General features: G+C 45.3%; 2 protein-coding genes across 2 annotated transcripts in view; one reads left to right on the top strand and one right to left on the bottom strand.

The window, feature by feature from the left end:
• Positions 1-1,131: 1,131 nt before the first annotated feature.
• DEGS1 (delta 4-desaturase, sphingolipid 1) lies at positions 1,132-12,566 on the bottom strand. The gene is made up of 3 exons (XM_072140036.1): positions 12,308-12,566; positions 5,668-6,410; positions 1,132-3,477 (listed from the first exon to the last, which is right to left on the bottom strand). Exons 1-3 carry the CDS (start codon positions 12,387-12,389, stop codon positions 3,331-3,333), a joined length of 972 nt encoding a protein of 323 aa, XP_071996137.1. The 5' UTR covers positions 12,390-12,566; the 3' UTR covers positions 1,132-3,330.
• The window catches only part of TP53BP2 (tumor protein p53 binding protein 2), a 95,287-nt gene continuing 81,441 nt past the window's right edge, over positions 12,509-26,354 (top strand). Inside the window, exons 1-2 of the mRNA XM_072140030.1 lie at positions 12,509-12,606; positions 17,645-17,719. The gene's annotated coding sequence lies outside the window, so the exon portion shown is untranslated. The remainder of the gene's footprint in view (positions 12,607-17,644; positions 17,720-26,354) is intronic.

The raw sequence follows: 26,354 nt of genomic DNA, 5'->3' as shown, positions 1-26,354 counted from the left end.
TGTTCCTCTGAGATAACAATGATTAACACTTCGATTTGATCTGCTTCTCCATGTTTGTGCCACGTCCTACCAGAGAGCAGAGTTTGATAGAGAATATCTCGTATGTTCTGCAATGTCAGGCTTACACAGCCCAGTTAGAATAGATGATCTATCTCAGCATCTGATGACTCTGATGTATTAGTAGACTGTTCAGGATAACTTTGCACCTCCTATTAGTGAGCTTAGTTTCACGCCGGAAAAAAAGGAAGCAAAAAATTTGGCAGAACTTAGGCCATGCCAAAATGATAACCAAACCCTCTTTCACTCTGATATAACGAGCCATGGACCTGTGCTACATCACATGACCACGGATGAAATGAGCTGTGCACTTTTTTGACATCACCTGCACCAGGATGTAATGAGCCGTGCACCTGTGTGATATCACATGACCAGATATATAAGGAGCCGTGAACCTGTGCGCAAGCACGTGACCAGTGATATAACGAGCCGTGCACCTGTGTGATATTACATGACCAGATATAAGAGCTCTGCACCCGTGACATCACATGACTAGGGATATAACAAGCTGTGCACCTGCCCGGGGATATGAGCCGTGCACCTGTGTGACATCACATGACCAGATATATAAGAAGCCACAAACATGTGTGACATTACATGACCAGAGAGATAACGAGCCTTTGTGATATTACATGATATAACAAGCCGTGCACCTGTGTGACATCACAAGATCAGGGATATAACGAGCCATGTACCTGTGTGACATCACTTGTCCAGCTATAAATAGTAGATCAGTGGCACTGGCTGAGCCTCGTTACTGTTCTAGGGAGTTTTTAGTAACCAGACCTGGCCATTACTTCAGGTGTGGAGCACCCTCTGCTTCAGGAGCACCATGGCCTGATCATTGGGGGGTGATGGTGGCTGGACCCTCACTAATCAGGACAGTAGAGACATTGATGCCCAATCACTATCGATGTCCAATAAGCAGGGGTTCAGCTCCTGTCACTGTAGAAGTGAGGTTCATGCTGCTACGTTGTCTATGGTCACTTCCCTCCAGCATTGTTGGCCCATTATAGTCAAATCCTTCACCTCAAAGATTTCCGTGTTGTAAATGTATAACAAAAGGAAGAAAACTTTGCATAGAATATTTATTACATTTTAATAGGTCAACAATTTTTTTTTTCCTTTTAATACTGACAAAGTTACAAAAAGCAGCTTCAATAAGCGAGTCCTGGACGTGGTTTTGGTTTAAACATGTAAAAGCAAAGTTGAATGTGACCTTAGTGGTCAGGCCTGATACAGACACCCCATTACCTAGGAGCCATGTGTGCAGGTCGTCTCGCCCGCAGGGCGGTGCATAGTGCAGGGGACAGCGGATGGTCGCACCCTTCTTCATACAGGACACCGCCCTCCCTTCCTGGCTCTTGGGTAATGGGGTCCATATAAAAGGGCTGCCATGTCAAGTCATAGGGAAAAATTTTAATAATCTTCTATGGGAACTCTAAACAGACAAACATATGGGGAGGGGGGGCGGGTAAATGTTTTGTAAGAGGACACAGATTAAAGTTTATTTTAGGGATTCTGTAGACTAATCCAATGTCTCAATGTCTAGGGGGTGGTGGCACAGCCAAGACAAACGTGTTGTGGTCCTTCCTGGATATTGGGTTCTACACACTCAACTGGACAAACCAGCCTGTGCAGGGTTTGCTTAAATTTAAAGGGGAAATTTAGGAAATGGTCTTTATGTATCCCATATCTATAACCCACGACTCCCACTGTGACCTGACAGCCTGTTAGGGGTTAAACGGTCACAACCGCTGGAGACCCCTGACCTAGGAGCACATGGAGCCGCTGCCAGGCTTAGAGGAGGGCGTTTTATAGGAGATCATCTCTGCATCATATTCCTCTTCTCACGGGTATATTACACATCCTGCATATATTACACACGTGACGCCAGATCAGCTGCTGCTGTGCAAACAGGATCCATTGTCAGTCCGCCCGAATGCACGGATTATGTAACATCAGCTGAGCCCGGGACCGCGTTAGGGCGGAAAGTGAAAAGTGCCATTGTTAACTGCAGAAATGTATGGAGGACGAGGAGCTGGGGGAGGGGGAGCCGCTTAGCTGGCAGTCATCTACAGTCACAAGTCAAAGGTCGGAAGTAAAAAGAAAGGGAATTTTTGTTTCCTGAAAGATCTGGAGGCTTTATATAGCACAGGGCAGACTCCATGTTCCCCAACACCGGGGGGTCAGAGGTTTTCTGCCTCATTGCCCTTCAAAGAGGCATATAGGATGTGTACAGTGTATGATATGTATAATGTGCTACAACCACTCCTGTCATGGTTTCCTACCTATTCCAAAACTAAACCTAAAGTTGTCGTTGTGCAACAGCAGGAAAGTAGCAGGTTGAAAAAAAAAAAACTTCAGACTACTTGCATATAACAGGTTTAGGGGTGTAGTGTGGAATTACACTGTATTATAATTATAGTTGTTTCCCCGAACAAAGTGCGATTCTTTCTGCTTGTCTCCCGCTCAGGTCTGGAGATCTTGTTTTCCATTCCTTGGTAGCCATAGTCCAGGCAGTCTCATCTAAATGATAAGATAATCGCGACAGGTAAAGTGAAAGCCACGTGGAAAGGCTTCGGGCCAAGGACGTATTAGAGCAATAAACGCAGATGTTTATGATGCAAACATCAGCATGTAAAGGAATGTTTTTATGGTGGCTGGGGCGGTGGGTATTCCATAAATTGGCTTTATACTCATGGGACAAGAGGGATTCTGGGAGAAGCTGTACCTTCGAAATGAAATGTACCAAGAGAATACACCAGCCTGACAGCAGGGGATATACTAAGGGGGTTTCAGTATGGACTGTCCATGTGTATAAGGCAACTATGCGGTGTAGGGGGGATACACACAGGAGGTCAGCACTAGTACAATGTGAAATGCTATGACGCAGGGGGGGTGGGGGGCGTGGATTAGATCCGGCAGCCCGAGCCTAGAACCACAGGAGCAGAACGCTTCGCTATGTGACCCTGAAGGAAAAAAACAAAAATGTTTAGCACACAACATGGCCGCCCCAGTGATGTCACAGGCTTCCTCCGTGTGGGTCGCCATGAGGGAATGGTGACGCTTTAACCCTTTGATATCCAAATCCTAAATTACAAAACCAAAAAAAAATATCTCTCTCTTATATTATAAGCTTTTGGAGTGTAAAAACAAAAACCAAGATGGTCCTGGTGGTGTTTCGTCTTGGGGAGGGATCCATATTTCCCAGACTAAAGCGCATGGGGGGGCCCCTGGGGGCCAAACCAAGTGTCCTAAAGGCTCTAGGACTTAGTCCTGTTTCACCTCTCCTTTCAGTTCCCTCTTGACACGGGAATACGGGCTGAGCGTGTCGTCCATGATGAAGTCGTAGAGCACCTTCACCCAGGAGGAGTACTGCGGCAGGGGGTCGTAATACTCTGCTGCGATCTTCCGGACCTGAAAGAGGAACATAATGAGAAAAAATCTGGAGGCACGGAAAACCCCAAAGTAAAAGGACCCACACGCTTGACCCTTCTGTCCCATTTTGGGGGGTTAGAGGGTTCGACCAGAATTCAAATAATGTGTACAGACACTTTAAGGCTTTGTACTTGCAGTAAATGAGTAATTGTGTGGGAGCTGTACTACCCCCTAATGCCTGGGTACGCTGCCCATCTGATAAGAAGCAGTTACAGGATTAATCTGACACTTGGACGGAGTCTGGGATCTCTCCAGCTGTGCGCTCTGCATGAACAAACACATGAAATCATGGTCAGTGAGATCAGGAGCGCAGTGCGGGTGTCATCCTATCGCACGGGATCACGGTTGTTGAGATCTGGAGCGCGGTGCGGCCCCATCGCGCGAGGTCACGTTGAGTTCAGAGCGAGCGCAGTGCGAGTGTCACCCCATCGCGTGAGATCGGGAGCGCAGTGCGAGTGTCACCCCATCGCGTGAGATCGGGAGCGCAGTGCGAGTGTCACCCCATCGCGTGAGATCGGGAGCGCAGTGCGAGTGTCACCCCATCGCGTGAGATCGGGAGCGCAGTGCGAGTGTCACCCCATCGCGTGAGATCGGGAGCGCAGTGCGAGTGTCACCCCATCGCGTGAGATCGGGAGCGCAGTGCGAGTGTCACCCCATCGCGTGAGATCGGGAGCGCAGTGCGAGTGTCACCCCATCGCGTGAGATCGGGAGCGCAGTGCGAGTGTCACCCCATCGCGTGAGATCGGGAGCGCAGTGCGAGTGTCACCCCATCGCATGAGATCAGGAGCGCAGTGCGAGTGACGTTCCATCACGTGAGTTTGTTGAGATTAGGATCGCAGTGAAGCCCCATCATGTGAGATCACAGTCTGTGCAGCAGCGCAGTGCGATTGTCGTCCCATTATGTGAGATCAGTCAGTAAAGGAGCGCAGTGAAAGTGTCGTCCCATTGCGTAAGATCACAGTCAGTGCAGGAGCCGGTGGCCACAGCCCAGCAGGGACGTACTCAGAGCTGTAGTAGTGCAGCGCTAGTATTGTCCCATCATATCCAAGCATTGGGGCTGGACTCTGTATTTTGCGTATGGGCCAGGCCTGGTCTTGAAAAATGAATGGAAGCCAAAGATTGCAGAACTGCAAATCCAGGGCGGAGGGGGGACATTTTTCCATCCGATTTAAGTTATTAGAATTTTCCCAGTGGATTCTGTGACTCATCTAAAGCCGTATTTACACAGATGGCAATATGACCAAACTGTCTCACAGGTCATCCCAATCCTAGGGGTGCAAGATGTACAGCACAGAAACAAACAGGACAGGGAGCGTCAGGGGAAAGGGGCCTAACATACATCCTTACAGGTGGAAAAACACAAAAAAAGTTAATAGACAACATAAAAAGAAATGCGCGGTTTAATACCTACTGTAGATCCTCAGGGGAGGAGCATCATTCCAGGATGCCCAACATGCTCCGCCCCTGAGGCCCTGCACAGGAAATATAATTTCTTAAATCTCCTTTACGTGTAATTTTCAGTTTCCGTAGATAAACCCTACACAGATGTCTGCATTATATCTATATTCATGAAATTGCCAGGATCTCAGTTTGCTGCCAGTGTAAGAGACATTTTTGGTTCCATTTTCTACTAAGAGTATGGAGCTGTAGGAGGGATATTGCATTTTTATTATACAATGGATAAATACAATTCGTTGCAATGGGTATATGTAAAGTACAGGTGTCAAACACTTATGTGTTATCCTGCCCGTCTCCGTGCAGTGTAATCTCTGGTATCAGTAGTCTGATACTCGCCTTTCCCCCAAGGCAGCAGCAGTCCTCTTCTCCTCCTCTGAATGGCATCTGTACACAGCTATACAGAACGGTGTACAGCCACCACACGGGGAGGGGGTGCTAGCGAAAGGGGTCATAAGTGCAGGGGTTAATGCCCCCCTTTTCTGTGGCCTGTCCTTGGCTACTGTGGGGTAGACACTGACTGGCAGCTACAGTGGGGTACAGGGGGTAGTAGGGTGGGCTATGGGGATGAGTGACTAGGTTCAGTTCAGGTTGGTAAAATTAGATTGACATATTGACCCGATTTGCCGACCTGAACTTGGTTGTGTGCAAAGCTCCTCGGATGGGACTGGTTACTCCATCTATAGAGTAGCAGATAACATATAGGACACTTACCAGAGGCAGGTTCCTTCCAGGAATACTCGGGAAGTCGTGGTGCTCGTTGTGGTAGCCGACATTGAATGTCAGATAATTCAATGGCCCATAATAGGAATAGGTCTCATGGCCCTTTAAAAACATGTAATGTTCAGCGATAAAGTGTCCCGATATTGGGTGAAGTCCGAGGCCCAGGATGGACCCCACCAGCATGTAGACCACCGACTTGACACCCAAGAAATAGTAAACCAACGCGTCAAAGGAGAACTGCACCGTCAGGTTGATGAGCTCCAGCCGGGACACGGGTTTGGGGTTGATGCAGACGGGCCGGATGGTGTAGAAGAGCGGCTGCAGGATGATCCACACCAGCTTCCTCAGGGGAGTGCAGAAGAACCAGCCCTCAAAATCAGTCGGGATGTCCACGTCGATGCCATCTCCACCCAGGTAGCGATGGTGGTCCATGTGGTACCTCTTAAAGGAGATGGAATAAGGAAGACCAAGGGGTAGGTTGGCAAACATCCCAAAGCAGCGGTTCCACATGGCCTTGTTGTTTCCAAAGGCGCAATTATGGGAGATCTCATGGATGGCCAGCGTCATGGAATGGCTGATGCAGCTCCCAAACACGTAGGTCCAGAACATCAGCCACTTCCACTCCAGGTCCTTCACCAGGTAGAAGGCCACAAACTGAGTGACCACCATGGTGGTGACAATCCAGATGAGGTTAGAGTCGGGTTTCATCAGCCTCTTTATCTCGGGATACTTGGCTGCAGGAGACAATGGGAAGACACATTAGAAGACAGAAGGTTGTAGACCTTAAAGACTCAGCATTACCTTAAAGGGGTATTCCAGGAATCAGAATAATTCATATACAAGTGGGCACTCAAAATATAAGCTAATGTGTAATTAGTTGTTATTTAAAATTTTGCTCCCCTTAGCAGAAAATGCTGGTGAGGTGACATAGACTGTAATGAAGAATTAAAATGCTACTGGCCCTTTAATCAGTCCGTTAATTTCCTCCGCGCGGTCCGTTGCAGGACAGAAGATGGCCGCTGGTCACATGTCCACATCACATGTCCTGTACCTGCCTGGGCAGGTCATGTGATCACCACTACGTTTGGCTGTAGTGGGTTGGTTGCAGTGCATCCAGTATGGCCGGTGTTTTGGTGATGTACAGTGATGGCAGTTACACATCATTACTATGGTAACAGAGCAAGAAAACCTGTTACATCATCACTGGGAGCAGAGCATAAGTGGTAGGAGGAGTTACTGAGAACTAAAGGATCATGGAACTTGTAGTTTCCAGTGGCGGCCATCTTAGTGATAACTCCACCTACTTTAGAGAGGCCATAAATTTTGTAAATCATAAAATCTAATTATTTAAGCTCCGTTTTGTGACTAATGACATTGAGTATTGTTGTATTCATTTATTTATATCATCATGGGTTTTTGTGTCAGACGTTCATATTCCCGGAATACCCCTTTAAGCATCTACAGTGTATGCCCTTACACTGCTGTGCTCTGTGCTCACTGCTCTACACATTTTTAAACCTGAAGCCATCTACTTCAATTACTCCGAACAAGAGAGCTCTGGAGCAGCTCACTACAGAGAGCACAGAGCACAGCAGTGTGAGGACACGCCGCCACTAAAACACTGGAATATACAACCACATTTCACAGTCCTGAGGCTACTAAGAACATACACAAGGGTATGATAACACATCTCTCCAGAGACAGTGCATAACACTGGCTGCAGAGAGCACAGCAGTGTGAGGTATGATTACACATCTCTCCAGTGACAGTGCATAACACTGGCTGCAGAGAGCACAGCAGTGTGAAGACACATCAGCCATATTTCACAGTCCTGCTGTTACTAACAACATACACAAAGGTCTGATAACACATCCCTCCAGGGACCATACCTAACACGGGCTGCAGTTTGTATGATCACACCCGCTGACAGATGTGTATACAAATACTGGATATAGCGCATGACATGAGCAGGATTCCTGTATATAATATTAAAGGCCTGTGATATTACACACAGACATGCTTGCCTATAGGAGACACGTAGCACACATAATGGATGTTATAAAGCCATAAACACAGCAGTACAGAGGATTACAGCGCTCTATGCCCATACTCCAGCCACCTTAAAGGGATCGTCCCTACACAATATTTCATTTATACTCTTATTCACATCTAACTGACGTCAGAGTTTATTCTGTGCTTTAATTACATACAAGGGGATCCCTTTAATTAGACGCTAGGTTTTCCACCCTCAGTATTACCCGCGGTGCGGCAGCGTCTGATGTTCCTGTCGTCAGTCATTTCTCCTGTGCGCAGAAAACCTCAAATATTATCTTAGTCCAAATTCGGCACAAAGGCTCAATTATAGGACTGAGCCGCAATATCACCCTGTATAGGGAGACGCCCCGGCTGGGAGCCCAAGGGGTTAACCGCTGAGGGATATGTTCCCATTTACACATCAGGGGAATTCATGGGAGGCCGTGAGGGAGCCATTAGCCACAACCTGACAGATGCCTCATTTACCTCATCACACTAATGTATCATTGGTGCGGCTCCTGTATACAGTGTGTGTGTATATATACAGGGCAGGTATTAGTATGCATGCATACATTAGGACCTGGTGTGTGATATAGATATATATATATATCTCATCTATCAGGTCCTTGTGTATACAGCATTTGTAATATATATGTGTATGTGTATATGTATATAGACGGCAGGTCCTCGTGCGTGTGTATGTATATAGACGGCAGGTCCTCGTGCGTGTGTATGTATATAGACGGCAGGTCCTCGTGCGTGTGTATGTATATAGACGGCAGGTCCTCGTGCGTGTGTATGTATATAGACGGCAGGTCCTCGTGCGTGTGTATGTATATAGACGGCAGGTCCTCGTGCGTGTGTATGTATATAGACGGCAGGTCCTCATATATATGGTGAGGATATTGGGGTTAACTGTTCTTTTGAGATATTCCTATTTTATGGAGTGTGTATTTGGAGTGTGGGAGGAAAGCGGAAGACCCGGAGGAAACCCACGCAAACACAAAGAGAACATACAAACTCGTTGCAGATGTGGACGCTGGGACATGAATGCTGGTCCCCAGCGCTGCAAGGCTGTAGTGCTAATCACTGAGCCACCGTGCTGCCATATATTTTAAAAACTTCTTGGGATCTGTTCAATTTTCAAGAGCAGTTCTTTGGGGCGGTGGGGGCAAATTTAGAGGGGCCAAATTGGTGTCAATGACTTTAGGGGTCCAGTCTGAATTTCTAGCAGATATGAATAAATATTTATGTTAATTTTTCAACAACATTTACTAAATATTTGACTGAGCCGCGATCTTTCCTGCGTGTGTTCAGCCCGGACTCATCTGTCCCCAGGTAAGTAGTCCATACCTTGCAGCTGTGATCCACATGGCAGCTACCTACCTAACCTTCCACCTGCTGTCACAGATGACAGTGCCGAGCACCTACTGCACGAAGAGGGGGGGAACTTTCACAATGCAGCAAACAATGGAGAAGTAGAAGGTAGTGACCCTCATGTCTACAGACAGGAAGGAAGAGGACGCTGCAGGAAGAATCTCCCGCACACCGGAGAAGCCTGACCTCTACCCGTGACATGGAATTTGCTGCAATCTATTGTTCTCTGTTATCAGTCATTCCATGCTGTGCCTGGAGGTACTCCACAGAATAAGTGACAGAACGGCCAGAAGACTCCCCCTGCGGATAACCTCACATTTAACTACTCTATATTATCCCCCTCTTAAAGGGAACAGCCACTTCCCTTTAATTAGCCTTTATTATTCTGTGTGTATGAACTCCCACTGCAAGTGTTTAACCCCGCCCTCCCTCCATTGGTGCCTCCACAGGTGAAAAAGAGGCATTACATCAGTGGTCAGTGACAGTACTGCACGTATCATCTGGAGGAAGAGGCACAATTTGTATCCAGAATAGGGGTCGCCCCCTTTATTTCAATGTGTCAATCCTCATAACCCCTAACCCTAACAGCATGGCCGGAGCCGTGAGGATAGACCATCAAGAGTCATTCCTGGCCAACTCTTTTTAAAAGGGATTTCCCACAGGATAGGGTCCGGCTTCCTTATTTGTGGGGTCTGAGACCCCCACAGATCACTAGAGGTGTCCGATGAGATCCAATGTACCCCATACATCTCTATGTACTTGGCAATCTCCGTCGGATCCATAGAGATGAACAGGGCACAGCCAGGACACGTGCGACCTGCTGCTCCGCTCATCCCCAGGAGTGACGATGGATCCCATCAGACTCCTCGATCTAGTGATCGGTGGATAGGACCCCTTTAAAAAGGTGTATTCCAAGGAGGACAAAAACTATGGTTCTTGATGGTTTGAATAGAGGGTCACACGTTTGACCACGTCATCCCCCTTGAGTCCAGTCTTCAAGGACGTGATAGAAATAGGCCCCCAGGGAATAAACCAGTCCAGGACCTAAGTATTCACCCTCCATGGACAACCCCTTTAAGAGAAGTGGAATTTATAATCCAGCGCACACGTCGCTAAAACTAGTTAAAAAGTTAATGAAAGTAAGTAAAGTCCAGCGTGGAGGTGGTTTCCCCCGACCGGGTTATCCAGTAATCCAGGAGGAAGCCTTACTCAGCGATTATCTCCCCACCTGCGAGGAATGTGAGCGGCGCACACGCGTGTGCAGACGTGTTGTGTCAGAGGTCTACAATAACTCGTGTGTCACTGGCAGGAAGTCATTCTTCTCACACTGCAGTTACTGTTCCCTGAGGCAAGACATATTCTGAGCAGAGCGAGCGCCGCTTCCAAGAGGTGGTGCAGCAGTCAGCAAGGTTACCATATGGTGAGAGACCGCCATGCGTGGGTGGGGACCTCAATACCAAAACTATGTGACCGTCGGTAATACTCCAGAGCTTTCATTCTGCAATCAAACATAGCACAAAGGCTGGCCCCGCCCTCGTGTCTAAATACAGATCGTACAGAGATATGCGGCCAACCAGAACCGGCTTATAATCACATGTCAGGCTCGGATCGATTCATGATGAAAACACTTGAATGAATAAAATGGATACATATTAGAACCTGATACAATTCAAAACCTGCTGGATACATAATTTCTAGCTCAGGCTCCGCCCTCTGTATTAGGCAGCGCCTGCCTAGAGGGATCCTTTAAGGAGAACCTGATCATTACCCCATTATACAAGCAGCCCCCCCCACTCAGGGAGGAGATGAAACTTCCCAGAATGTGAATCTAGAATTTCCCACCAAGTCAATAAGCAGAAACAAGTCAAATTTTGAGGCTGCAGGGAGGAGAGTCACTTCAGCCACCCCCATCTTCAGTTCCATAGCACCTAGAAACATGCTGCTGGTGTCAGATTTAAAGGAAATCAACCACATGGATTGAGTGGTTTTAACCCAAGCTTACTTACACACCGCCATGTGCCCCCCGAAACAGGATCAGTTTTTGTGATTAAAAAGGACTTTTACAAATATGCAAATGAGCCTCAGTGGCTCCTGTGTGTTCATCACTGGATACCTGACAGGGGAAGGAAGGGAGGAGTAATGCAGAAGAACATCAGGAATAATTAGCAACCGACAGAACTATAAGGGGCTTCTGTCGTGTACACAGAAGCCCCTGAGGCTCATTTGCATCATTTAAAAGTCCTTTTCCACACCAATATATGTCATTAACAGCTAAATGAAGAACAGATCCTGTTTCAGAGGGGGACACACTGCAACATGTACTTAAGCTTGAGCTAAAACCATTAAATCCATGTGGTTAACTTCCTTTAAGAAAAATATCCCATCTGAGGTCATGTCCTGGGATCCAGAGAAGCAAAGATTCCAGTAAAATAAATGAGCTCAATGAACCACAAACCTGACACGAAAGCTAAAATTCTCATCTTTATTGTGACACCAGCAGCAAGTTTCTAGGTGCAACAGAACGGAAGATGGAGACGTAGGAAATGAAACTACTCCTCCGGCCTGTAAACTTGACTCATCTGGGGCAAAATCTGACTCCTCTCAGGTGTTAATCTTGCACCGGGTCTTGATTTGGGGGAGTGAAATGACAACTTATCTGCAGGATCCTAATAATAAAGGATGGTTCTCCTGAGTGAATGTCAGCGGGTGGGACCCCTGCACCTTATGGATGGGGAGGGGGGGGGGTCTCACATATGCACCTCCATAGTGTGCGCTCACTAAACTTGGGAGACCCCACAACTATTAAGAGAAACCTCCTCTCTTATGCTGCACCCACTCCCCCTAAAGCCCCTCTGCACTACTACAACCCCCATCAGACAGGGAATGCTGGGTGTAGTACTGGAGACACACATATTGGGCAAACATGTTTTTGGGGAGTATTTGTGATCATTGGGGGCCCTTACAATCCAATTAGTAGGGGGTCCTGTATCCCCCTGTAGCTACACAGTAGAGCCTAGTAATCAGCAGGGTTAATAGATTGATGATCCTGAAGTTCCCCTTTAAGAAAGTTGCAATTAATTAACGACCAATCAGCAGGCAGAAGATTCTGGCAGAGGGTAAAACCGCTATGTGTGGACGGCGCCCTAGTCTATAGGCCGGCACAGGCATCCCATGACCGGCAGACGTGATGCAGCAGCGCCGCCATGCGCAGGCCACTCACCCAGGATCTCCTTCCGGCGGTCGGCGTGCGGCTGGTCGGTGTACACCCACTCGAAGTCCTCCCGGGCCACCTTGTTCCCCATGACTGCGGTGCGAGCGCTGAGCTGAGCCGCGGATACTGCGCACTGCCGCCTCCGCCACACTGAGCACAGCACAGCCCGGGACACGCCCACACTGACAGGCAGCCGGCCACAACGACACGCCCAGACACGTGACGCGCGCCCCGAGGAGCTGGGCGGGGTTACAAAACCCCCACGCCCACCTAGGGCGAATAACTAACTAATGAAAGAAGGTGATGGGGTACGGTTTATACCAAGTACACAACAAATAGGGGCGATGGGGTGTACTACTTCACCTACAACCACAGGAAGAATAAGAATTATCCAATCATAGTGCGGGCGGGAAGGTGTGACCAAAGCCACGCCCATTGCCCATATAAGGGCATAGTCTTGACACGGCTCTTTTTTTTTTTCGTACCACAAGCGGCGAATAACGGTCCAGGGTGTGGTCCTGTGTGATGAGAGGAAGACTGGCCCTATCAGAGCGCAGCTTGCATAGCTCACCCTGGGCTTGGAAATTAAAAGCTGTGCTATGATTGGTTGTAACGGCATGGGGCAGTTTTTTTCATTTTTAAGAAGTTTACCCCCATTTTAACCCCTATGTGGGGATTCAGCTTACTATATAATGAAGGAGGAAAATAAATTGAAAGTTTTGGTTCATCACCAATTTTAAGATCTCTGCTTGCTGTCAGGAGGTGTTCACATGTTGCGTTCTGTTTGTGTTAATTCATGCGTTTTCAAATTCACCGCAACAGCTGAGAAGGAGATTTGCCTAATTTGTCAGCATTGCGTTTACAAAAAGCGTTAACGTGTTTGTTTTATATAATGTTAACAAATGTATGCATCAACACAATGTTACAAAATGACATGTGTTAACGTATCAACGCATGTGTTTTGTTAACGTGATGTTGACAGCGATGTAATTAGGCAAATCTCCTCAGCTGTTGTGATCCGTTTAAAAAAAAAAAACGCACGAGTTAACGCAAACAAAACGCAACCTCAGTGAATGAAACGTTCTAGGCGTATGTAGCGTAGACAATTGGCGATAAAGTGAAGCGCCTGTTACACACACAATAGGGAATATAGTCTGATAGATGCGGTCTTAAAGGGGTTGTCCATTGAAAGTAAATTATACCGTCCATAAGTTATAGACCATTGAGGAGATGACTGCTGGGACCCCCTGTGATTGGCAGAACGGTAAAGTCCCCCTTAATTCAGTACCATGTGATCTGGCGCTCCATTCACCTCTATGGACTGTGATTTTACGTAGCCCCATAGAAGTGAATGGCGCATCGAATCCTTCCATCTATTCGAGGAAGGATTTTGGATCAACAGTTCTGCCCCCAGTGGTTTTTCCTATCTCACCAAAGAGGACCTGGGTGAGATACAGCATAAATAAATCGCTCCTGTGGGGAACGTTTTGCGACGCATCTAACTGGGGGTTTTAGCGCACGTGATTGGATTTTGGCGTAATCGTGACGACTTTCATGCGACACAAATCGGGGGGCGTGGCCGTCAGACAACCCAACTGATTCGGACTAAGCGCAAGATTTAACATTCAAAATTGTGTCGCAAGACAAAGCACTTACATGCAGCGGGAAGAAGAAGGTGAGCTCCGGCGGACCTGAGCGGGGAAGCGACACATGCAGGATATCGGGCGCATGATCTTAGTGAATCGTGCCGGACTTCATCCTCGGCGGACAACGCACCTTGGGGATCACGACAGGACCGGGTAAGTAAATGTGCCCCGTTATGTCCACATTGCACCAGATCTCAACCGTAATACAGGTCCATAGTGTCTGCATATGTCCCATTCAGGCTCCAGGCGCCAGACTGAGGCGATAGATCTTCCGTAGCGCAGCTTTCCCAATCTTAGATTTTAGGCCTCAGAATTTAGGCTGAATGAAATGTACATTTGACTCCTATAAACTCTGATTACTACAGGCCGGAGCTCCGTTTCCTCAGGAAGTTTGGGAATATTCTCCCTCCTAGCTCTGTATATTGGCTCCACGCTTGCCTCTCGCTTCCTGCTGATCCGTGTAAATAAATAGCGAAGGCCTCACACAATACGGGAGGCGCTGAGTCCCATCTGATACGTCTCCGAGGCGGAAAATCATTGGAACGATTATAATTATAACATGTAGCAATCTAAATAGCTGGGTAAGGGAAAGGGTTAACGCGGTTAGAGCGGTCGGGGACATGCCCATATTTACTGTAATTAAAGGAAACTTAACCTAGATACATAAGAAAAAACTAAAAACGCACATTTCATCAATCATGACGATTATTTGAGGACGCCAAAGGGGGTGGGGCATATGCCTAATTTGCATTAAAGGGGTGAACCCACATAAGTGTTGAATACTGGGTGCTGCTTTTCTGATTAGTCAATCATATATTGATGGCCTATCTTAAAGGGGTTGTATGGGATCAATTATATTTTTATTAGTGGGCTCTGGTGGCGATAGAAACTACTACATCCAGAGGTGGGTGGGGTTACAAAATCCTCTCCAGTCCAGCACAGCGCACCAGTCACCCCCAGTCTCTTTTGTAATACAGGGGGTCACCTTTATGAGGCTGTAGCGTCTCGATGTGACGTCACTGCTGACCCCAAGTATATAAACAGAGGCTGGAGGGAAGACAAAGGTATTCATTTTTATGTTCTTTTATACCTTTGCTAAAAATACAACTGGTCCTGGTCAACCCCTTTAAGAACAGGTGGTCAGGCATTAAAAAAAGAAGGTAATACCCTTTAAAAACTAAATTAAAAAAATCCAGAAAAATAAGATAATTAGAAGATTCTCTGCCGCAGGCAACCAAACACAGCACCGTACATTATATAGTGGCTACACTTGGTATTGCAGCAGAAGACTACAGTTGATCCTAGACATCCCCTTTAAGGAAAGGTGGTCAAGAATAAAAAAAAAAAAAAAAAGTTAATATCCTTCAATTAAATCAAAATTTCCCCCAAAATAGGATTATCGCAGGATCTCCTACTGCAGGCAACCCTACATAGCACCGTTCATTTAATAGTGGCTATGCCTGGTATTGCAGTTAAACCTCATTAATATAAATAGGACCGGGCTGCAAACAGGTCATGTGACAAGTTAACGTGATATTATTGGCCCAGTGAAGTGGCGCTCTCCAGAAAGTTACAAACACTTTGAATGCTGTTTCCTCCCCCCCCCTCCCCCCCCCAATCTGACATCCTAAGGGTAGGTGATCATAACATTTCAGAATACCCCTTTAAACTCAGGAGAAGGAGCGATGTATAAAAGGAATGTCCCCGACGTGTAACCTTAATCTCCTTTAAATATGAGTAATTGTCCTTCATTATTTGTGGTGTAAATGGAGACGTGCGGGACTGAACCGGTTTAAGTTCTCCCGTTTAGTTTTGAGATTTGGTAAACATTGTAACGAGGGCTTCCTGATCGCTCCGCCTGGCACAGGTCTCGCTGAGGAGCCGGCACAATGTCACTTTCAACACGTGAGCACTTTGCTTTCACAAGAGGGACGATAGTTTAAAGGAAACCTACTACCACGGATCTACCTATAAAGATAGATTGGGTAGTAGGTGCATCTATAGGACGTGAGGATAAACCTTTTAAGGGCTATTCCACAATCTTTTTATAACTTTTATTTCCCTAATATGCAGATTTTCTAAAACTGGAGGGCATGCAACAGAACACCCTAGGTAAACCACCTGTAAGGGCACTTTAATTGTTTACCCATAACACAAATATCAGTAAATTATAACTTCCAAAATATGACAGACACATCTTGCTGGGTGGAAAATTAGGTCACAGCTTTATTTATTTTATATATTAACCTAAAATATCCAAAATCAGGCACTTGGAATAGAATCACACATTTTTGAGCTCTGGAAGCTGTTTGCCAGCTGGACTCCCAGCTGGCAAGTCGGCCAACGGAGCGATCACCATCTCACATCTTCCACCGTTCTGCCTGCTGTGACTTGAAATTAACTAAAAATACATTACAAAATGACATAACATCTTAATAACATAGGGAGGGAGGTAGGGACAGCTTGAGTGTCGCCTAAAAGAGGGAGATATCCTTGAGTGATCAGTCATTTATATAACCTCAGCTCCTGTAGGATGGGAGGAAATTATGAGGTAAGTAACAGGGGTGGAGTGAGAACACATCTTAAAGGTACAGATCACCAACCCTATTAAAGTGCAAAAGGGCTATTCTCACATCCTATAGATGCACCTACCACCCGATCTACCTTTATAGGTAGATCCGTGATGGTAGGTTTCCTTTAAAGGGAAAGATTTCTATTGTCACACATTGGGGCTCATTTACTAAGGGTCCGAATCGCGCATTTTCGTCGGGTTTCCCGAATATTTCCGATTTGCGCCGAATTGCCCCGGGATTTTGGCGCACGCGATCGGATTGTGGCAGATCGGGCCGGCTTTCACGCAACAAAAAACGGGGGTGTGGCCGTCGGATAACCCGACAGATTCGGAAAAACCGCGGAATTAAAAAAAAAAAATGTGACGCAAGAATAGCACTCACATACACTGCGACGAAGAATGTGAACCTCGGCGCAGCAGCGACACCTAGTGGATATCGGACAACGTGCCGCAGGACATAGAAATTGTGGAAAATCAAGGAATATTATTGTGGTTAATTTATTTTTTTTCACTAGAATATATGGTGGTATTAGAGGAAAATAAAGACTTTATAGGGGGATGTTCCCTATTTAGGACCCACTAGACACTCCAGCCCATTCTGGAACACTTGAGACATCCATACTGGAAAGAGGACCCATTTTGAAAGAGGACGTCACATATAACTTAGCACCGTATGGCGGTATTATGTAGGCTAAAGTAAATGGGATTTCCCAGAATTTTGGAAAACTCTGAGTGGGTCAGGGAAGGGTTGGCAGGAAAGTGTACCCACATCAATCCAGTTCTTTGTAGTCTGCGTCCAGCTGGAAGTTCCAAGGGGGTCACAAGAAAGGCTTCAACCAATTAATGGCTGGGACCACCAGTTGTCATTTCTAATTTCCTTATTACTCAGGATCCTATTTTTGTAACCATTAGTCAGTACAATCTGGGTCCACAGCATTCTATGTCTGTGTAGTTGTTTAAGGCAGAGAGCCAAGAGCACAGCAGTGTGAGGATATAAATCCAGTTCATCGAGCACAGCTGCAATCATAGAACATAAATCCATTTTTCACAGTGAAAGAAACTGAAAATCGAGAGTGTGAACATTATATTACTTTTAATCTTTATGGTGTCTTTATCCCCTTCCCCCAGGACGGACAAATTGAAGAACTGTATTTCCGGCACAGACTGTGCAGCAGGATGTTCACGGTTTATGGCAGCTGCAAGGTAAAGGAAATAATTGACAGAAAATAATCATAAACCAGGACAATGTTCAGAAAGTGATGGTATGAAGCCCCCTCCCTAACCGACCAGGGAACGAGCAAAGAGCTGCATACCGAGCCTCATCTATGGATGTATCTTTAGGATACATCTAGGCCTCCACCATTACAACAGAGCTGGAATTAATTTCCTCACCCTCTAATGATAATGAGATGACTCTGTATATTCTACCCCAGCCTGTACAGCAAAGCTGACAAGTAAACTGCTTCAAACAGGAAGTTATGGACTAAAGCCCCTCCCCAGTAACGGGGAATGACAGGGGAGCTGCATACCAAGCCCCATCCCTGTACATATCATTAGTATCCTGCCTTATCTAGACCTCCTGCATTACAACAGAGCTGGAATTAATTTCCTCACCCTGTAATGATAATGAGATGGCTCTGTATATACTATCCCAGCCTGTACAGCAGAGCTGATAAGTGAACTACATCAAACAGGAAGTTAAGGACTATAGCCCCTCCCTCATTAACGGGGAACGACAGGGGAGCTGCATAGCAAGCCTCATCCCTGTACATATCATTAGTATCCTGCCTTATCTAGACCTCTAGCATTACAATAGAACTGGAATTACTTTCCTCACCCTACATTGAAAATGAGATGGCTCACCCTCATACTGCCCCAGTCTGTAGAACAAAGCTGACAAGTGAAATGTATTACACAGGAAGTGATCAAATATAGCTCCTCCCCTTCAGCGACCGGAGAATAACTGAGATGCTGCATAACAAGCCTCATCTCAATATACTGTATGTCACTAGTATCCTGCCTTATCTAGAGCTCCAGCATTGCAATACAGCTGGAACAACTTTCCCAACCGTACATTGATAATCAGAGTACTAAAAGTAGGGGAAAAAAACTAAACAAAGGCAAACAAGAGGACGGCGCCTCGTGTGATACTGTGAGGATAAGGAGAAAGAGGTACGTATGGTATCCAATGGAACCACACAGAAAATAGGGGGGGGGGGTATGTAGGAAGTGACCCCCCCCCCCCTAGAGGTGTGCTCACCTTATTATAAAGTTAATGCGCTTTTAAAGTATCCGTAAGCTGCCCTTCAGCGTGCTGGTGTTTAACCTAAGTTAAACCAGTGATCCAATAGACAGAAGGGGTGGTTTAGGAAACCAAAAGAGGGCTGGAACGGCGCTATTCGGACAAGGGTCTTCAAGAAGGTTAAAATGCTTTATTCCATAGTAGACGCGTTTCGGGCTAATCAGCCCTTCTTCAAGTACAATTGGATAAAATAGGAGGTGATTTTCAGCGGCAGCTTAATCCGCCAAACCAATAAAAGCCCGAAACGCGTCTACTATGGAATAAAGCATTTTAACCTTCTTGAAGACCCTTGTCCGAATAGCGCCGTTGCAGCCCTCTTTTGGTTTCCTAAACCACCCCTTCTGTCTATACATTGATAATGACATGGCTCTGCACGTTTCTCCCAGTCTGTACAGCAAAGCTGATAAGTGAAGTGTAACAAATATTAAGTGACAGCTTATTTATATATATATATTTTTATATGACTAATGAATAGTTTGGAACTACTGAAAGCTCTAGATGCTGCATCTGGAATGTAGGTCGTCTCCCAGTATGACGTGGGGGTCAGTTCCCTGGCCCCCACTTTCAAGACTTCTGGTGATGTCTCATGTCCTTATGCACTTCCTGTCGGGAATTTTATTCAAGGAGGAGGTGTTCAGTAAAACACTCAAGCCCCCAGGAGGTTCCACAGGACATGAGGAGTCATTATTGTCCCAAAAGTGGCTGCCAACGGGTCAAGTGACCAGAGGCTTGTCCTGGCAGAAGGCACAATATGGGTGATACTATTATGGGATTATATGTACCCTGATAAACTTTGGTAATTGTGGTCAACCCCTTTAAGTTTAATATACCGTATAACATATATGTACAGAAGAAGATCCACTACAAAGACACCTCTAGTGGTGACTGCAGTAAATAGAAGTCAAGCTCCTCATGCAGTTATGTCCCTTGACCACTAAATAGAGCACGGAGCCATTTTCTGCCATGTCCATACTCTCTAGATGATTGATGATTGATCCCTCTCCCCTTCTAATGGTTCAGATCTCAACAGTCTTTCCAGAAGATAGTTCATGAATCATGGACAATTCCTTTAATGACGTATACTAAGGACATGTCATAAATCCCCCCCACCATTAACACAACACAACAGCGGCCCCCCACACCCATCTGAAAACAGTGATGTGAAGTATAAACAGCATAACATAGGATAAGTAATCATTATTTATTCCTGGCCAATCCCTTTAAGGCAGAAAATTACAGTGTGCGACATGTCTGCTCCACGTTGAGGAGAACATGATTAGACACGTAGCCTGCTAAGACGGTGAGAATCACCAATTGCTGGTAGTAGAGGCTACGATTAAAAAACGATGACGCCAAAAGAAAGTTTTACTAGCCTTTCTTCTGAAAAATTTAATTAACTGTTGAATCATTCACAATTAAGCATAAATAAAAAGAATGAAGCACCAGCAGTGAAAATACCACACAAAAAAAATGTACTTGAAGTGAAAATACCAAACATATATACAAATACCAGCAATAAATACACCCCACGTATACAATGGATGTACCAAGCACATATACAAATACCAGCAATAAATATACCCCACATATTCAATTAATGTACCAAACACAGATACAAATACCAGCAATGAATATACCGCACATATGCAATGAATGTACCAGACACATAAACAAATACCAGCAATGAATATACTCCACCTATACAATGAATGTACCAAACACATATACAAATTCCAGAATTAAATATACCCCACATATACAATTAATGTACCAAACACATATAAAAACACCAGAAATTAATATACCACATATACAATGAATGTACCAAACACATAAACAATTACCAGCAATAAATATACCCACATATACAATGAATGTACCAAATACATATACAAATACCAGAAATGAATATATCCCACATATACAATGAATGTACCAAACATATATACAAATATCAGCAATAAATACACCCCACATATAAAATGAATTCACCAAACACATATACAAATAACAGCAATAAATATACCCACATATACAATGAATGTACCAAACACATAAACAAATGCCAGCAATGAATATACCCCTCAAATACAATGAATTTACAAAACACATATACAAATGCCAGCAATAAATATACCCCAAGTATACAATGAATGTACCAAACACATATACAGATTCCAGCAATGAATATACCCCACATATACAATGAATGTAACAAACACATATACAAATACCAGCAATAAATATACCTCACATATACAAATAATATACCAAACTTATAATAAACTGCACATACATAGGCGGTCCCCTACTTAAGGACACCTGACTTACAGATGACCCCTGGTTACAGATGAATTCCTCTGCATGCTGTGACCTCTGGTGAAGTTCTCTGGATGTTACTATAGTCCCAAGCTGCAATGATCGGCTGTAATGTGTCTGTAATAAAGTTTTATTGATAATCTTTGGTCACATTATAGCAAACAAAATTTGAAAATCCAGTTGTCACTGGGACAAAAAAAAAATTTACAGTTCCGACTTACATACAATAAAATGATAATGTATAAATATAAGAAGCCTATGATTATGTTTAAAAACTTCCCACCTTTTTGTTGCTCTACATATGGTTTGGTGGCTCTAACCCTAGTGGGTTTGGCGTTGATAATTGCCTAACCGCTGTACTTGACAGTTCTGACTTACATACAAATTGACAAACCCAAGGAACCTATTTTGTACGTAACCTAGGGACTGCCTGTAAGTGTAAAGCAGCAATGAATATCCGCACAAAAATATATAACAGCAATAAATGCAGTGTACACCAGGGCTTAGAGAAACCTATGAGACAAAATTAGGTAGCAGCTGTTTCCTTCTCCTTCTATGATGTTCTGCTCCATCCTGATGGGCCCTTTACCCGGGACAATTCTTCTCCATCAGATATAAAACCTAATGAAGACTTCTCCCAAATTTGCCGCCCTGGTGACTCACGCTAGCGGAGTGCCAATGCGTCATACTGGCTATACTATAAAGAAGATCTGTGAGCAATTCTGTGTGGTGTAGTATATAGAGGACGGGTCTCCTGTGTGGTGTAGTATATAGAGGATGTGTCTCCTGTGTGGTGTAGTATATAGAGGATGTGTCTCCTGTGTGGTGTAGTATATAAAGGAGGTGTCTCCTGTGTGGTGTAGTATATAGAGGATGTGTATCCTGCATGGTGTAGTATATAGAGGATGGGTCTCCTGTGTGGTGTAGTATATAGAGGATGTGTCTCCTGTGTGGTGTAGTATATAGAGGAGGTGTCTCCTGTGTGGTGTAGTATATAGAGGATGCGTCTCCTGTGTGGTGTAGTATATAGAGGATGCGTCTCCTGTGTGGTGTAGTATATAGAGGATGCGTCTCCTGTGTGGTGTAGTATATAGAGGATGTGTCTCCTGTGTGGTGTAGTATATAGAGGATGTGTCTCCTGTGTGGTGTAGTATATAGAGGATGTGTCTCCTGTGTGGTGTAGTATATAGAGGACGTGTCTCCTGTGTGCTGTAGTATGTAAAGGAGGTGTCTCCTGTGTGCTGTAGTATATAGAGGATGTGTCGGCTCTTCTCCTGTGTGGTGTAGTATATAGAGTATATGTCTCCTGTGTGGTGTAGTATATAGAGTATATGTCTCCTGTGTGGTGCAGTATATAGAGGATGTGTCTCCTGTGTGGTGTAGTATATAGAGGAGGTGTCTCCTGTGTGGTGTAGTATATAGAGGAGGTGTCTCCTGTGTGGTGTAGCATATAGAGGATGTGTCTCCTGTGCGGTGTGGTATATAGAGGATGTGTCTCCTGTGTGGTTTGGTATATAGAGGATGTGTCTTCTGTGTGGTGTAGTATATAGAGGATGTGTCTCCTGTGTGGTGTAGTATATAGAGGATGTGTCTCCTGTGTGGTGTAGTATATAGAGGATGTGTCTTCTGTGTGGTGTAATATATAGAGCAGTGGTGGCGAACCTATGGCACTGGTGCCGGAGATGGCACTCAGAGGCATCTCTGTGGGCACACGGGCTGTCTCCCAGGCACAGAGTTTGCCAGACATGGCATCTTCCTGCAGTCTCGGGTAGTCCAAGTAGTGCCCTGCTACTTTAAGGTGACCCATCCTGTGCTGCTTGGTCCTGTTCGAAGAGTGAAAAGGTGTCAGATTGGAGCTCAAAGATTCTGGTAGCAATAAGTTTGATACTGCCTAAATTGCCATGTTGGCACTTTAGGAAAAGCTAGTGGTTTTTGGGTCTCAGTTTGGGCACTCGATCTCTAAAAGGTTCGCCATCACTGATATAGAGGATATGTAGACTTTCTTCCTGTGTTGTGCAGTATATAGAGGATGTGAGGGCTCTCCTCCTGTGTGGTGAAGTATATAGAGGATGGGTCTCTTGTGTGGTGTGGTATATAGAAGATGTGTCTCCTGTTTGGTTTAGTATATAGAGAATGTGTCTCCTGTGTGGTGTAGTATATAGAGGATGTGTCTCCTGTGTGGTGTAGTATATAGAGGATGTGTCTCCTGTGTGGTGTAGTATATAGAGGATGTGTCTCCTGTGTGGTGTAGTATATAGAGGATGTGTCTCCTGTGTGGTGTAGTATATAGAGGATTTATCTCCTGTGTGGTGTAGTATATAGAGGATGTGTCTACTGTGTGATGTAGTATATAGAGGATGTGTCTCCTGTGTGGTGCAGTATATAGAGGATGTGTCTCCTGTGTGGTGTAGTATATAGAGGATGTGTCTCCTGTGTGGTGTAGTATATAGAGGAGGTGTCTCCTGTGTGGTGTAGTATATAGAGGAGGTGTCTCCTGTGTGGTGTAGTATATAGAGGATGTGTGTCCTGTGTGGTGTAGTATATAGAGGATGTGTCTCCTGTGTGGTGTAGTATATAGAGGATGTGTCTCCTGTGTGGTGTAGTATAAAGAGGATGTGTCTCCTGTGTGGTGTAGTATATAGAGGATGCGTCTCCTGTGTGGTGTAGTATATAGAGGACATGTCTCCTGTGTGGTGTAGTATATAGAGGATGTGTCTCCTGTGTGGTGTAGTATATAGAGGATGTGTCTCCTGTGTCTCCTGTGTGGTGTAGTATATAGAGGATGTGTCTCCTGTGTGGTGTAGTATATAGAGGAGGTGTCTCCTGTGTGGTGTAGTATATAGAGGATGTGTCTCCTGTGTGGTGTAGTATATAGAGGATGTGTCTCCTGTGTGGTGTAGTATATAGAGGATGCGTCTCCTGTGTGGTGTAGTATATAGAGGATGCGTCTCCTGTGTGGTGTAGTATATAGAGGATGCGTCTCCTGTGTGGTGTAGTATATAGAGGATGCGTCTCCTGTGTGGTGTAGTATATAGAGGATGTGTGTCCTGTGTGGTGTAGTATATAGAAGACATGTCTCCTGAGTGGTGTAGTATATAGAGGATGTGTCTCCTGTGTGGTGTAGTATATAGAGGATGCGTCTCCTGTGTGGTGTAGTATATAGAGGATGTGTCTCATGTGTGGTGTAGTATATAGAGGATGCGTCTCCTGTGTGGTGTAGTATATAGAGGATGCGTCTCCTGTGTGGTGTAGTATATAGAGGATGTGTCTCCTGTGTGGTGTAGTATATAGAGGATGTGTCTCCTGTGTGGTGTAGTATATAGAGGAGGTGTCTCCTGTGTGGTGTAGTATATAGAGGAGGTGTCTCCTGTGTGGTGTAGTATATAGAGGACATGTCTCCTGTGTGGTGTAGTATATAGAGGATGTGTCTCCTGTGTGGTGTAGTATATAGAGGATGTGTCTCCTGTGTGGTGTAGTATATAGAGGATGTGTCTCCTGTGTGGTGTAGTATATAGAGGATGTGTCTCCTGTGTGGTGTAGTATATAGAGGAGGTGTCTCCTGTGTGGTGTAGTATATAGAGGATGTGTCTCCTGTGTGGTGTAGTATATAGAGGATGTGTCTCCTGTGTGGTGTAGTATATAGAGGATGTGTCTCCTGTGTGGTGTAGTATATAGAGGATGTGTCTCCTGTGTGGTGTAGTATATAGAGGATGTGTCTCCTGTGTGGTGTAGTATATAGAGGATGTGTCTCCTGTGTGGTGCAGTATATAGAGGATGTGTTTCCTGTGTGGTGTAGTATATAGAGGATGTGTCTCCTGTGTGGTGTAGTATATAGAGGAGGTGTCTCCTGTGTGGTGTAGTATATAGAGGATGTGTCTCCTGTGTGGTGTAGTATATAGAGGATGTGTCTCCTGTGTGGTGTAGTATATAGAGGATGTGTCTCCTGTGCGGTGTAGTATATAGAGGAGGTGTTTCCTGTGTTATGTAGTATATAGAGGATGTGTCTCCTGTGTGGTGTAGTATATAGAGGATGTGTCTCCTGTGTGGTGTAGTGTATAGAGGTTGTGTCTCCTGTGTGGTGTAGTATATAGAGGATGTGTCTCCTGTGTGGTGTAGTATATAGAGGATGTGTCTCCTGTGTGGTGTAGTATATAGAGGAGGTGACTCCTGTGTGGTGTAGTGTATAGAGGTTGTGTCTCCTGTGTGGTGTAGTATATAGAGGATGTGTCTCCTGTGTGGTGTAGTATATAGAGGATGTGTCTCCTGTGTGGTGTAGTATATAGAGGATGTGTCTCCTGTGTGGTGTAGTATATAGAGGATGTGTCTCCTGTGTGGTGTAGTATATAGAGGATGTGTCTCCTGTGTGGTGTAGTATATAGAGGAGGTGTCTCCTGTGTGGTGTAGTATATAGAGGAGGTGTCTCCTGTGTGGTGTAGTATATAGAGGAGGTGTCTCCTGTGTGGTGTAGTATATAGAGGAGGTGTCTCCTGTGTGGTGTAGTATATAGAGGATATGTCTCCTGTGTGGTGTAGTATATAGAGGATGTGTCTCCTGTGTGGTGGGGTATATAGAGGAGGTGTCTCCTGTGTGGTGTAGTATATAGAGGATGTGTCTCCTGTGTGGTGTAGTATATAGAGGATGTGTCTCCTGTGTGGTGTAGTATAAGGAGGAGGTGTCTCCTGTGTGGTGTAGTATAAGGAGGAGGTGTCTCCTGTGTGGTGTAGTATATAGAGGATGTGTCTCCTGTGTGGTGTAGTATATAGAGGAGGTGTCTCCTGTGTGGTGTAGTATATAGAGGATGTGTCTCCTGTGTGGTGTAGTATATAGAGGATGTGTCTCCTGTGTGGTGTAGTATATAGAGGATGTGTCTCCTGTGTGGTGTAGTATATAGAGGATGTGTCTCCTGTGTGGTGTAGTATATAGAGGATATGTCTCCTGTGTGGTGTAGTATAAGGAGGAGGTGTCTCCTGTGTGGTGTAGTATAAGGAGGAGGTGTCTCCTGTGTGGTGTAGTATATAGAGGATGTGTCTCCTGTGCGGTGTAGTATATAGAGGAGGTGTTTCCTGTGTTATGTAGTATATAGAGGATGTGTCTCCTGTGTGGTGTAGTATATAGAGGATGTGTCTCCTGTGTGGTGTAGTGTATAGAGGTTGTGTCTCCTGTGTGGTGTAGTATATAGAGGATGTGTCTCCTGTGTGGTGTAGTATATAGAGGATG

This window comes from Engystomops pustulosus, chromosome 3 (assembly GCF_040894005.1).
Source record: "Engystomops pustulosus chromosome 3, aEngPut4.maternal, whole genome shotgun sequence".
In the NCBI taxonomy this organism is placed as follows: Eukaryota; Metazoa; Chordata; class Amphibia; order Anura; family Leptodactylidae; genus Engystomops; species Engystomops pustulosus.
Note: the sequence above shows the minus strand (reverse complement) of the source record. Positions and strands in the feature narration are given on the sequence as shown.